Source organism: Wolffia australiana, chromosome 1 (assembly GCF_029677425.1).
Source record: "Wolffia australiana isolate 7733 chromosome 1, ASM2967742v1".
NCBI lineage: Eukaryota > Viridiplantae > Streptophyta > Magnoliopsida > Alismatales > Araceae > Wolffia > Wolffia australiana.
Window position 1 is genome coordinate 8663675 of NC_135835.1, and position 14501 is coordinate 8678175.

Genomic DNA, 14501 nt, shown 5'->3' on the forward strand with positions numbered 1-14501 from the left:
TCTTTGTTGAGACCCTCGTGCTGACACTCACACTGCAAACTCAAACTCAATTCCAACCAAGTTCGAGGTCCAGTACAGAAGGGGAAACAGAAAGTAGTAGAGAGGAATGAGAAGGGGAAGGGCAGGAGCAAGGCCGCTCTCTTTGTCGCCAGGAGACTCGGCTGCACGATCGATAGTAGCTGGAGAAAGCCAAGGAAGAGAGAGGAGTTAGGGTCATGGAAGGGTGAGAGGGAAGGGAGAGGACTTACGAGAGTTTTTGTCTGATGCCCCCTTCAGCTCCTCAGGCTCCCTTCTTATGACTCGCGGTACTCCCGCAAGTCAAAATGCCTGCTGGTCGGGGCCCGAAACGGCCCCCTGTGGAGTCGAAACGCCAGGGGACCATTTCGACCTCCGTCTCTGATAAACCCTCAGCGGGGTCTTAACACTCTTCTTGGAGTAACCAAGTCCTGAATCCGCATAATTAGCCTCTTCAACCCTTGAGTCCACAAGGTCAAGCGAGTTTTGCGTGAGTCCAATAGCACTGGAGCACTCTCTAACAAGGAGAACACCCAGTCGGGAGAAACAGGGTTCTCAGAAAAAAATGAATGCTTAAAATTGTCCCATTCAAGGTTACAATTGAGCCATAAATAGGCCAACTAAAGGCAGAGGTCATCCTAAGTGATAGTATCCTTGAATAACACTGACAAGGTAATACAGAAGATCCTAAATTTGACAGGCCTGCAGCGAGATATTCTGTGGATTCCTGAACCTAGGGAATCTGTCAGAGGATGTTGTATGGCTCTAGAAAATTAAAACCAGATGAAATAGAAGGTTTCTAGCTCTAAAAAGGCAGAGATATTGATTACATTCTGTCAGATTGTGTGCATCTCTTAGTGATGTTCTGCAGATCTTGTCAGCTTCAAGAAGATTGTCCACTCTAGCCAACCAGCTGTAATGGGCCTCATGAACTGGGCTCTTGAGATTCATCATTAAGTAGCTATTTGTAATATTCATCGTGTGACTCCCCTGGTCATACTGGAATTTCAGGCTCTACTGATAATTTTGAATAATAAAATGTTGGTGCATCAATTGGTGTTTCTGCTTGTAGACTACTAAGATGATAGCCATCGACTCACATTCATTAGCAGATCTTTGGTGAGCCTCGATTGGCAGAGCTTGACTGAAGGAAGGGGCCTCCCCATTTGCTTATGTCTGTACTCATACCCACTCCAGAGGCACCTAAATACATGGTTAATGGATGTGAATCATCGAGCAGTGTTGAAACTTCTGCAGAACAGAGAAGCTTTTTACAGGAGAAATTCTCTTGGGCTTATTGTGACGATTAAAACATATATTTTCTCCGTTATTGAGTCAACTGCTGAGCTACAGATGCATAATTATGTTAGTAACCTGTAAGACCAGGGAATTCCTGAAGCTCCTTAATATTTTCAAGGATAGCCCATTCAAGCAGCCTGAATCTTCCTTCTGTCTTCCAGGATCATGCAGACAGACTTAACCTTTTTTACTTCTACAAAGAGCCTATCGATACAACTATTGAAGACATCCTTAATATTAGACACTGCAGAGGCAATGTTCTTCCAAGGCAGCAGCTGTGGAACTCTATTATTTGGGGAAGTGAAAATCGCAGTAATCACAGAGATGGGGCTGGTTTAGGTATCAGTTTCAGAGATGGGACCGCATATGACAGATTTGGCAGTAGGCCCATTATAAGGATAAAAAAGTGTTGAGATATCTAACTAGAGAGCAGTGGTTTCTTTCAAAAAAAGAAAAAAACTAGAGAGCAGTATTGGGCTTGTTTACGATTGGTCCAATAGGGGTTACAGAGAATAAGAGTGAGAACAAGAAAACACTGGGATCTGGACATCTGTGTTTAACACTCAGAATCAATAAATTTACACTGAACTTGGTAGTAGTCAGTTTCTCAAAATATCTCAAATAGATAATGACCATATTCTAGTGCTATCCACATAGTTGAAGGAAGAATAAAATATTCCTGGAAGAGATTGGGCTGAACGATTCCTCGTTATGTTTATAATACCAATGATGAACCACATCTCGTTGTTTCCATTGACTCGTGATTTTGAAATTTATGATTGATGACAGCGACCTGAGTCTCATGTCTAAGAGCCATTGAGATTTCTTCAGAAAAAAAGTGTTTACTTAGAGGTACTAATCCAATATCAAATCTTGCAGGGAGATCTATGGTCGTAATATAATAAAATTTCCATTGTCTGAGGTATGTTGTGGTCTCTTTCTGGGGCTTAAGTTTCTTCTGGGTTGAGAGAATCCAAAAGCATCGCTTCAGAGCTTTTTCTCCAGTTGTAGGATGTTATGGGCAGAAACTGAACGATGAAAAATCACCAAGAAGTTGTAGCATGAATGCCCTTTGATGACAAGAATTTAGTTGATGAGGTTGTGCAGTAACGTGGCACACGGAATGAGGTAGCAAGGAATTGAAGATGGAACTCAAACTAGGGTTACCGATAAGGTAACCCTCCCTCTGGATCGGCTTACCACTCCTCTTGGCAGTTGTTGCGATGCAGCTTCGAGAAAATAAATATCCCCTTCTTGACTTCACCCGCCCCTTATTTATACAACACCCGCCTACCGATTCAGTTGACGGTACATTTTAATGTTGACCAAGGATGCTTGGTCCTCTTGTATCGTAGTTATATTGGGAGAAGCCTGATACTTATAAATGTATCAGGGGTTCTTAATGGGCCTCCTAGTTATATTGGGAGAAGCCTCCCTATGAGGTCTTTTATCGTGATCCTCTCAGGGTCACATTATAAATGGAGAGAATAAACATAAACACCTTAGGCTGACACTTTTGAGCCTCAATCAGGGCTGTTTTATTTGGGAAAATAGTTTTAAGTATTTTCCCAAAGTAGTGATAGTAGCAAACTTGAATCAAGAGTTGAAGAACGAGGTATCCCAGTGAGGGAAGAATACAAGGATGGGGTATCCCTACTCCAGTCACTGAGAAGCCGAAGAATCTCCTGACGCTCCAATGTATCACCTCAGCAACCGAAATTTCAAGATGCCCCCTCCTCAAGCTGCCTTCCTTCTTATTTATAGAATTCGGGCGCCTTGTCTTGCTTCTCACTTGCGTCGATCAGCAAGTGTGTCTTTTGTTTGCTTCCTCCTCGGTATGTATGTGAGTGGAAGGGTCGTACCAAAGTGCCAGAGAGATGGAAGGCAGGTAATGTCCATGAGTATAGTACAGGTACAGGAAGGGAGTCATACGGATCTCACTGGAGCTTGGAACTATAATGAATGTGGTCAAGTTTCCTTTGAACAGGAGGAAAGAAAGAATTGAGAATAGAGAAAAAAAGGTTTATCTTCTCATTACTAAAGACACACATATATAAATATAACATGGACTATAAGACCATTTAGCCGGGAAAGAGACAACATTCCGGTTTCCCTTATAACCGTATAGTGCGTAACAGGCACGTTCTACACGATTAAAAAATCCTAAAATGGGTGTATTTAAACCCCAATCATTGTCATGGGGAGTCACTCATGAGCATTAGGATGGTAGAAGGTCTCAAAGGGATTTTCCTTAATAACTCCCAAACGAACAAGGTTGTATAGAAGTTTCTATTATAATTATTATTTTTAACAGAAGTTATTGGGTTCATTAGACTACACAGAAAATTTATCTCTCGGTGTATAAGCTTAAGTACTTTGGAAAAATGTGTTGAAGTCTTAATTATCACTCCCGATCAATTTGCGGTATCTTATCAACTACCCGAATTGGCAATCAGTGATCGATTCCTTTGACTATTTGATGTTGCAGGTTGCAGACTCGCTAGAGAAAGGTACGGAGCATGAAGACGAATACATGATCAGTGAAAAAGAGCTGCTTGTGAACAGGTATCTGGGTGCAGCCTTTCAATATTAGCTCGGCTCTTGAAGAAAATAGTATAAAATCCTTTTTTCATACCATCAAATCAAGATAACCATTTTCTAATCTTGAAGATTCATCTCTACGCCTAAAGACATGGGCGCATTCAATTGTGGAGCATTTGTCGCTGGGATAGTAAGGGTATAAGCAGTTCTCTAACTCTGTTCAGACAAATTTTTTGAATAATGGTTCCTCTCTCATGGGTCTAATAATGTCCGGCAGGGAGTTCTGGAGAATGCAGGATTTCCTGCTGTTGTGACTGCGCATTTTGTGCCAATGGAGGGCCTGCAGCGGCCCCGTACTACTATTTTGATAAAGTTTGCCGAAGAGGTATGTTTGGCCTTCATTCATTTGCAAATGTCTGTCAAATTGTGGAATTTAAGTGACTGATCTCATTTCAAATATTTCATAGTTCTTGTAAAATATCGACTTCATATCTCTCACATTTTTATTTTTTTCTACTTTTTGATGAAGAATTATAAAGTGTTATTTTGATGAACGGTGATAGATTAGTTTATTTTCTTTTGGAAAGGCAAAAAATTTTCGGAGAACCATCCAGTTTATTAAATGTATGATTAGTACCCCGAATGTTGGTAGATATTCAATCGTCAACATCTTGCCAATGTCTTACGATCTTCCACGTTTTTTTACGAGTTGATCATCTGATGCATGCAAAAATTACTGAATCAAAGCCCAGAAAATAGACGGGGGCCACTTAGTACGTTTGTTTCCTGAAGCCCTCCGTGTTAATTCAGATCTCCAATAATATGGCCACATCACTACCAATATTTTCGTCTATTTTACCTGAATCAAAGTTTGATGCTGAACCATGTTGGAAAAAAGTTTGATCCGATTGTTCCATCAATGTGAGGCATAGTTGTGATTTTGATCAAATTTAATCCTGATTTAAGTCGGGGAAATAACAAATTTCGTATCTTTTTATTTTCTTTTCTTGGTTTGGTTGTTTTTGTTTCATACTGTGGACAAAGTATCTCAATATATTCTTCCTTTTGATGATGAACCCTCTAATTTTGCTATAATCTTTCAGGTGCTGAGGAGGGAAGCGAGATTAGGATAAATCATCCCGGACAAACCGGCTTTGAAATTGCTTGCCCTCAATTACTCAAGCAAATTCCTCACTTTGAAATTGATGCCAGGCTGATAAACCAGATCTCCAGCGCCTGGTAACTTTATAGTTCCTGACTATTTAATTTTTTTGAATTGAGTAGATTGCCCACGTTGATAGAGCTAAGGTCTTGATAGATTAGACACTTGATAACAGCAAAGTGTGAAATTGAAGCTCTAGAAAACGAGAATTCCCAGTACAAGACTAGGGAATAGCTAAACACGTATGAAAATTCTGTTGCTTAGGACAGGATTCGTGAGAGAATATGTTAATTAAAACATGCATCCCTATCTGTATGTAATTCATGGATAAACAAAGGAAATTCTTCCGGAGGCGTGGTCAGAACCAGAAAAGAAAGAGGGAACTTTCAGAACCCAAAAGATGACAACTTGTGCATTTACCCGGAAGAAGAGGCCGATAATGCATATTATTCCTAAAGAACCTCCCTTTTTTCAATAAGCATTCTGCCCGGTCTCCACGCCGAGGCCATACAACACGCCGGCGTACTTGTCGGTGGATCCACTGAAGAACATCTCCTTGAGCTTCCTGAACGCCGAGGAGGTGAGCAGGCTATCAGATCCGGCCTGATGACAAATCCCCACCCTCTCCACCTCCAACAACTCCGCCAGCTTGTTCAATCCCCCGTGAAGGCTGTTGCAGAACTTCATCATGTGCTTCACATCGTACAAATTCGGGAAATATATGTTGATCATCTCGAAGAACCCGGCCTGCGATTCCGGCAGATTCTGCCCGGTCAGCAGCTTCAACAAGTACCCAAAATCATACCCACTGTGGAACGTCACCCAACGCACGGCGTCGTTGAGCACGATCCCTGAAGACATCAGCAGTTCCCCAAATCTCGACGCCTCGATCCCCTGTTCCGTGTTCTTCCCGAAATCGATCCCCGATTGGCGGAGAAGCTCGATGGAATCGTTGGCGAAGACGTCCAATTGGGGGTTGAACTCGCGGAAATTGAACTGCCAGATGCAGGGCCGCCCGTCGTCGCCGGCGGGAAGCCGCCCCTCCTCGTCGGAGAAGGTGAGGCCGAGCTGGATTAGCTTGAGGAGGTCCACGTTGGCCTTGAGGGTGTGGTAGTTGAACTCCGCGTTGGTGCGGAAGCTACCGACGGGACGAACGACGATGCCGGGGAACTCGGTGTCCATCGCCACGTACGGGAATCGATCGACGATATCGCGGATTAGGGCAAACTCCGCCTCTAGATTGTGATCCCAAACCTCCCGGATCTGCACGGGTCCGCTTGTCTTCTGCTCCGCTTCTGCCATCGGGACGGCGGTCGGACGAACATCCGACGCTGCAAGGATTCGAAGGGTTCTGCGCCGGATCTGTCGCCGGTGCGATTTTCTAGGGTTTCTGCGGATCGATGCGATGAGCACAGAGACGAGAAGGACGACTCGATCGGAAAACCAGCCGCTAATCTCAGCCTGGATCGACGACGACGGATTGAGCGAGAAGAGGAGAAGAGATAGCAGGTCGAAGAAGGCGAGAAGACGACGGGGAGAGGAAGATAGCGAGAAAGGGGAAGGAAGAAGATAGAAGAAGACGGAGAACAACGCTGGTTGGTGGGTGGGTGTTTAAAGGGAGTCGGTCGGCTAACTGGGCTTGATGGGCCTGCCTTTGTTTGAGCCCAAAACTACACTGAATGAATTAAATATCAAGCCGTGTGGAACAAGATACCGCCAGTTTTCTGTTTTCTTCTTTTTAGTTCGTTTTGTTGTTCTGGTATGTTTTGTTTAATAATTAGTTATCAATTATTAAACAAAAATCTACAGAAGCATGCGATTTATTTTGATGCAGAATTTTCCGGGTGTTGAATATCGATATCTTGACATATGTTGTGGATCCCTAAAGATGATGCGAATATTGAAATCTATTGACATAAAATCTAGGTTAAATTGTACGAGAGTAACAAACTCATTAGTTAAATTGCATTGATAAACATGATACTTTGTGAAATGCTTTGATAAACTCATGAAAAATTAAAGTTCTATCAGAAGGATTTCATCTACATCATTTGGCATACTCTTTGCATCACATATATCTACAGCTTAACTAGAAGAAAAATAGTCTTACTGCCAACTCAAATGAATACGTTGCCCTCGTTTTTTATATATGTAGACGTTGATAATGTATCATCACACTCCAAAAAATTCCAAATCAGCGTAAGGACCCATATACAAGTATTATTTTAGTATGACAAACTTACAATGTGAGCTTGTTTGATATATCCAATGGTTCACAATGTGATCATGCAGTCCATATCTCTCATCCCTCATAATTAAACTTGGAAACTAAAATATAATAAAATGTTGGGTAAAATGACATACATAGAAAAATGGACGTATAATTTTCATATTCTAAGATCAATTGATGAGGTTACTGGCTTTCTACGACGATGCCAATCTCATGGGTCATATCCGGTTCATTCTTGCATCTTGATAGTGCCATAATAATATTACAAGATAACTCAGATCCTATGAAGCATTTAGGTATGATCACGCCCTTATTGAGGAATTTTTAAACAAGATCTTACAGACTTTCAATAACAAGGTAGCTCTTAAAATTGGCAACTCATTCCATCAAGCAATAGGAATAATCCAAACTAGTGAAAATACTCAAAACAATGACAGCAATGAGCATGCCAGAGAACTTGCACAGAAATTGCCAATTTATTTTCATACCATGAGATCAAACCTTGTCTCCGTTGTAATGAGGAACATGTATCCACATCACATTTGTTAAGATTTCTTTATTTGTGTTCGCAGGAGTACATCCACTCTATCTCTCATAATCTTCCCACATGCTCAGGATGTACGCAAGTTATTTGCATACACTTTAACAAAATCTTGATTATTTAGGTTTTTTAAATCGCACTTTGCAAGCCACTACAGGTTTAAAAATGGGTAATCATCGCAAAGCTTTGAATACACAATGCACAACATTTTGAACATAATGCCTATTTCTTGAGACAACTACAAAGTGTGATTTATTTCAGTAAACTAATGACATTCTTTAAGGATAAAATTGGGGACGCATATATGTAAGTTTAAGTAATTCAACATTGATTATTATAAGTCCGTTTAGTTTAAGTCTGTAATTAAAACATCTATTTGTCAACCTTCAGTGGACTCCATAGGGGGTCATCTCCATTTCTTCTTTAAGATGATGTATTAGCGGGCTGTAAGGTATTATCCCCATCAGGCAAGTGTAAAAAATGAGACTACAACGACAATTTTATCCTTAAAGTTTTTGATTCGTGATACCCTAATTCCGCTCCAAGACAGATGTTAGGCCCCAGTATACTCGGTTCGGGGTTATACTTCAGTGAGACAATGAACACTGCATCAAGTCAATGTATAAACATGGCACTGCAGCCAGAATCAATGAAATGTATAGAGTAAATCAATATTTTATATCCAGTTTGCTTCAAAATCTGAAAAGATATGGTTAAATATTCTGATACACAGTGAAGTCATCATCAGACCGTGAAGGCTTAGCTGAGCTGAAAAATGGTATTTTACAGAGGTGATGTTCCATCATAACATGTTGTCGAATGCATTATTCTTAGATGATGCTGCTAGGCTTAATATTACTCGATACGAGGCGACAATCTTTTTTTTAGAAGAAATATGATGAGACAATCTTTCAACACTTAACCTAGAATGGTGTCAAATTAATACTTCAACTACGATTTTCACACCGGCATAGAAAATAATATCTTGAAGGATACTCCATTATTTCATCAAAAAATGCTCCCTAAAAAGTTTTGACGAAACCAAGACAGTAGATAATTTATCGTATTAATCGACATCGGCAAGACGAAGTGGAACATCAACCATACGATAGCAACAAGACTTGATTGATTTCACGAGTTATATCTAAGATGAGTTTCAAAATTCACATTTAGTCATTTTTTTATGTTGATTGGTTCGCTAGAAACCACTAAACAGTTCAACTCTGCAAATCTAGATGCCTTAGAAACACGAGAGACTGGATTCGGAGTATAGTTCTCAATTTATGAGGGCAGAGTATTTCAAGAGCAAAATTTGTAAAAATGGAGAAAATAATTAGATTAAGTGCCAGTTCAACATTTCTTAGCTTATTAAACATTCTTTAGGATCTTACCGCAGCGATATTTAAATATTTATCTGAAGAAAAGCATCTGAACTCTCCTCCTCAGACATTATCGTCAGCCTAAAGAACTCAAGTTGATCAAGATCAATTCCAGAAAGTCAGAACTGTTGGATCCATCCACGAAAGTTGTTCTACTCTAGCTAAAGAACAAAATTTAAAGAAAAAACTGAGTAGGAATGTCCACAGGGAGTAATCTATGATCCGTCTCGCCACTTGAGCAAGGGCTGAATGAACTAACCGAGAGAAATGTAGAAAAAAATATACATTTATATTCTACCCATGTCATGTACACCACTTCTCTAAACAAAAATGGACGATGATGACCTCGACGACGTAGCACAAATCCATTTAATGTTCTGCTCCGCTCGAGTAAAAAAATAAAATCAGAATTAAGCACAGCGAATATGATCAAGATGAAAAAGATCAAGCCTCAGGAAAGGAGAATACGCGGTTATCATTAGTATATATCGCCCACCCGTAGGTATGAAGCAGGAAGCAGCTGTCAGTTCCTTCCCAAAGGAAGTGATCGGCAGGAATAAGTCTCCTTGAATTCCGACTTCCTCGATGAAGTAAATATAGAGGCATAAACTTCTTTCGTAGCATGGGCAGGAGCAATATCAATCGCTTTGAACTTCTTCTGGGTTCCTTCATGTTTCCCATTTTCATGAAGCCTTGCCTTCTCCTCTGGCAGGTGCTTCGTGCCACTTAACCGAACATCCGATTTCTTATCTTTCTTCTCCTTTCTCTCTCTCAGCTTCCCCCTTTCCTCCTCCATTCTTTCTCTCAAGATCTTCACTTCTTCTGCAGACCCATTGAGCACCATCTTCTCAGAATCCGAGAAAGATCGATGGCAGACCAAGCAGGAAGAAGATTTCACCTCCTTGAACGCTTTCGTGCTCAAAACATGCCCACACCCACGAAGCAGCACAAACCCACACTTCCCATTGAACTCCACCCCGGTGATCGGGCACTGAAATCTCTTCTCAAAATTCTTCGCCTCGCCAGGAATCTCAGACAGAACAATTGGCATCATGTCCTTTAATCCCCTGATGTGGGAGAATTCCTTCGGAAGCTTCTTCCCCAGCAGCGCTTCCACCAGCCTTTCCTTGTTGAAAACGTTCCCCAAACGATCAGCCACGCAAGGAGGAGCAAGCGGCTCGAACGAGAGAGCGCACGTCGTCCACTTAGACATCCGCTTCTCGTTCGGGTCTACCTTGTCGGGCTTCTTCTCCGCGTACATGTTAAGGTAGCAGTCCCGGGACTCGGCCCCGGTGGCGCCGCCGTCTCCGCCACCGCCGCAGACTCTAACGTGGAGCGTTAGCGTAGACAAAGGCAAGATTCTAGCTTCCGAGAGAGACGATGAATCAAGCATGGTTCTTCCCCCCGAAGAGAAGTAGAACGATTCTGGCTCTAGGGTTTCGCGTGGAGGCGTGAGAGAGAGGAGATACTGCTTGAGATTGTTGAAGGTGAGAGAAGGATCGATGGGTAGAGCTCGCGAGGGGATTCCGATATCGGAGCACCGAACGATTACCTGGAATTTCTTCGCCAATTCCATGGCCGGAGATCGATCTAGGAACGAGAGAGATGATCGGGGGAAGACGATGAAGATGTTCTAGAGCGCTCGGATTTGGAATTTATACCTTCGCTTGTGGGCTTGTAATGATATTTGGCCCATTTACTCAGATTGGCCGAATATCATTAAGTGAGAGAGATAGGTAATAGTGGTTGGGACTTGGGAGATAGTAGTGAGAGAGATAGATAATAGAGGTCCGAAATATGAAGATCGTCCCGACGTCCTGAATCAGTGCAGGGACGCGGACGGGACGGTTTTTTCGTCCCATGATGAAAAAAATCGTCCCGTCCACGAGGTTGGAAGAAAATTGGGAGGGAAATTTGTCCCGAGACCTCCGGACGGTATGGTTTTCGTCCACTCGGACGAAAAGCCCGTCCCATCCGGAGATCTCATATGAAAAAGCTGTCGCGTACACGTCCCTGCACTGATTCTGGATATCGGATGGGACAATCTTAGTCCCGTCCGTCCATTGTCCACGTCCCAGACGATCCAGAACTATACTAGTGCAGGGACACAGATAGAACGGTTCATTCACCCCCAGGATTAGGATTTTAGACATAGTTTTAATGACGGTCTAAAATCAGCTATTTTAGTAAGAAATTAGCCATTTTTCTAAAATAGTGTATAGGAGTTAGAGTAACAGGTAATAAGTCTAAATATAATATATTATAAAAGTGACAAAAAAATCATCCCGTCGGGAGGTTGGATGGAAATCGGGACGGAATTCGTCCTGAGACATCCAATCGGACTAAAACCGTCCCATCCAGAGGCCTCAGATAAAAAAACCGTCCCGTCCGCGTCCCTGCACAGATTCCAGATGTTGTACGAGCCGATCTTCGTCCCATCCCGTCCATCGTCCACATCCCAGACGTCCCGGAACTATAGTTGGGACTGGGGGGAGAGAGAAAGTGGTAGAGATAGACATAGATGTAGAAGTGTAGCTAGAAATATAAAGATAGAAAGAGATGCATGTATAGAGATATAGATAGAGAGATATATGCAGATAGAGAAAGAGAGTGTTAAAGAGATTTGGTTAGAAGAGAGAGTGGTAGAGATAGAAATTTACAAATATGAAAAATAGTAGAAATTTAGTGGAAAAGAAAGAGAAATAAATAGATACTGAGAGATTGTGAGATTGTTTTGGTGACTGAAAGATCAATATGAATAGGTAGTGGGATGGCAAGAGGAGTATGAAAAGAAAGAGAGAGACTAAGACAATGATAGAGGTAGGGAAATTATACGAATAGGTATAGAAAGTGAAAGAAGAAGATAAATAGAGAGAGAGATAGAGAGATAAATAGATAGAGAGGAATTGAGGTTGAGATTCAAATAAGAACATATATATATATATAGAAAGCAGTACGGATAGAGATCGGCAAAACGGAAATATAAAAAATAGTTTATCTAGATATGGAATTTTATTAGCATTTAAAAAACAGTGAATATTATATACATACATATTATGCATCTAGGGAATTATGATTGTAGATAAGGAAGATGCATGTTTTTTTATGCAAAGGTCAGCCCCTTGCTCTTCTGTTTGGGTATTCTTGTCTTGGGTTTCTTCCGCGTGATCCCCAATCAATAATATATGGTGCCGAATCCTCAGCCTTGGAAATAATGGTGATTACAACAAATGTGATCAACATGACCAAGAATCCTCTCAAACAAAATCTCTTCATGTCCTCAGCCAAGCTTCTGCAGATAGAATTGACATCTCCCTATGTCAGCGTTGGAGGTTCGGATTATACTAGACATGTTAACACTAAACTAATAATATATGTATGTGTATTTTTTGAATGGTTTTTTATATTTACCCTATTTTAACTCAATTTCAATATATTTAAGGAAATACCTTTTTGAATATTAGGCCATGTATCCCACTATTGCACAATTTACTATATCACAATGATGCTTTAATTTACATACCTAAAATGTATCTAAATATCAAATAGTTCTTAAAATATATTTCTCGATCCAATATACAATATAACTCAAATTCAAAATTTTAAGTTTCTTTAACTCAGACTATAAGGGTTAAGTCCCAAATAGTTGATGCAGAAGTAATATCCTCAATTTCAACACTTTAAAAAATTAAATATAGCCTCTGAGCATTAACATTTCTTAAATATTTGTGTTTGTGTACAATTAAAGTATTCAAAACCAATCCAAAACATGACACTTCACTTTGATTTCAACTCAACCAATATATAAAAATAATTCAATTTTATTATTTATATATCCTAACATTTCTTCAACTATGTATTTATCAAATAAAATAATAACAACAATAATATGTATGATGCCATCTAAGGTAACGTATCATTTATTTAAATAAATTCAATTGACCATGTTGTTTAATGCACTCAACAAAATAAGTTCACTAAACTTCCATCACATTTTCTTGATTCTATTTTTTGCTCAATTTTATCTTCCATTTTTTTCTTATATTTCCATTAGTTATTGTTTATTACTATGTCTCACCCTTGTTCCTTAACCTTTCAGTTTTAGTTAACTACCTTTTGGGCCTTATCAAAGTTAGTGTTTGGCAAACAAAAAGGTAGTGAGAAAATTGTTGGTAATATTGTTTTGTTTTACTTTCTTCCTTCTATATTGTATTGGTTTCTTACTTTAATCATCATGTTTTCCTGCATTTTATCCAAATTAGTAAGAAATGTGGTAAAATAAATTTAGAGGTAATTAGTTGTTGATAATATCTAATTGACCTTGAATCTGTGTATAAGACAAGCCGGGGATTTGAGAATGATATTTTATGGTGCAGAGAAATAAATAAGTGAACATTTGGATATGAGATTTGGTGAGTTATAAGTTTAGATGTTATAAATATATTTGTGAAATTTGGAAGGATGGAGTGTCGTGGATGCACAAAGAATACAAGAGAGAGAGGGGGGAATAAAGTGTAGGAATGATGAACAGATATATACATACGAATCATTATAGAAAATTGATCGGTGGATTACGCCACATTGGATGGACGCATGAGGGTTTTGGGATGGATCAGAATTGGATGATGTCACTGAAAAGGGTTTTGATTAATAGAGAGAGATCTAAACAAAATGGACATTTAAAAGTTATGATAATGTAGATGCCATTAACTCATATGGGATTCTTATTTGGTGCCAATATTAGGACTTTTACTCCTTCCAAATGGACTCCTTCACCTCATGGTTGTACTCATCCTTCAATTATTAACGAACATCAAGGAAAAACTCAGCCAATAACGTAAGAGCAATATAAAGGTAGTATTTAAAAGTTTCTGACACTCTAATGGGGGAATAGATGTTTTAGATGTCACAATGATATAGCTCAGCTCTAAATTTCAGTGTTGAGATTCTTTTGGATTGTCAGATTTAAATTTTTGATGGTGAAACATTTATAAATGTTGATCTTATTCATTATCTCTCATCTGTGCCACCACCGCATCAACTTATGGTTTTTCACCTTGGCAGCTTTGAAAACAATGGGGCTGTGATTGGGTCTGTATTCCCACATGTGCAGAATCAATGTATCCACATTAACGTGGAGAATGAAAACTCATCATTTTGGAAATTTAGAATCTTTATTGCTCGAAGTGATGCTTAAAATTGTGAAACCACTTTCATAGTTTTTCTACTTCTCATTAGTAAGGTATCATCGCATTTGATTGGTGTCTTGTGGGGTCACAAATAATGATGTCATAATGTTGGAAGCACATGCTCACGGAAGCGTACTTGGGCGTG

General features: G+C 40.0%; 2 protein-coding genes and 1 pseudogene across 2 annotated transcripts in view; 1 reads left to right on the forward strand and 2 right to left on the reverse strand.

Annotated features, from left to right (window-relative positions):
- The window catches only part of LOC144704847 (Transport protein particle (TRAPP) component), a 32608-nt gene extending 27451 nt beyond the window's left edge, over positions 1-5157 (forward strand). Inside the window, exons 5-8 of the mRNA XM_078577407.1 lie at positions 3803-3879; positions 3985-4051; positions 4133-4240; positions 4959-5157. Of these exons, the coding sequence (XP_078433533.1) occupies positions 3803-3879; positions 3985-4051; positions 4133-4240; positions 4959-4988 (282 nt within the window). The 3' untranslated portion in view covers positions 4989-5157. The remainder of the gene's footprint in view (positions 1-3802; positions 3880-3984; positions 4052-4132; positions 4241-4958) is intronic.
- A 221-nt stretch (positions 5158-5378) lies between these two features.
- On the reverse strand, positions 5379-6606 carry LOC144704841 (putative CCR4-associated factor 1 homolog 7 pseudogene; annotated as a pseudogene).
- Positions 6607-9437: 2831 nt separating this feature from the next.
- Positions 9438-10804, reverse strand: LOC144704855 (RTF2 RING-finger protein). The gene is made up of 2 exons (XM_078577419.1): positions 9636-10804; positions 9438-9544 (listed from the first exon to the last, which is right to left on the reverse strand). The coding sequence occupies exon 1, from the start codon at positions 10741-10743 to the stop codon at positions 9691-9693; it is 1053 nt and encodes a 350-aa protein (XP_078433545.1). The 5' UTR covers positions 10744-10804; the 3' UTR covers positions 9438-9544; positions 9636-9690.
- Positions 10805-14501: the final 3697 nt, after the last annotated feature.

Coding starts and splice junctions, on each gene's coding strand:
- LOC144704855 (XM_078577419.1), bottom strand. CDS start 10,743: ATGGAATTGGCGAAGAAATTCCAGGTAATCGTTCGGTGCTCCGATATC.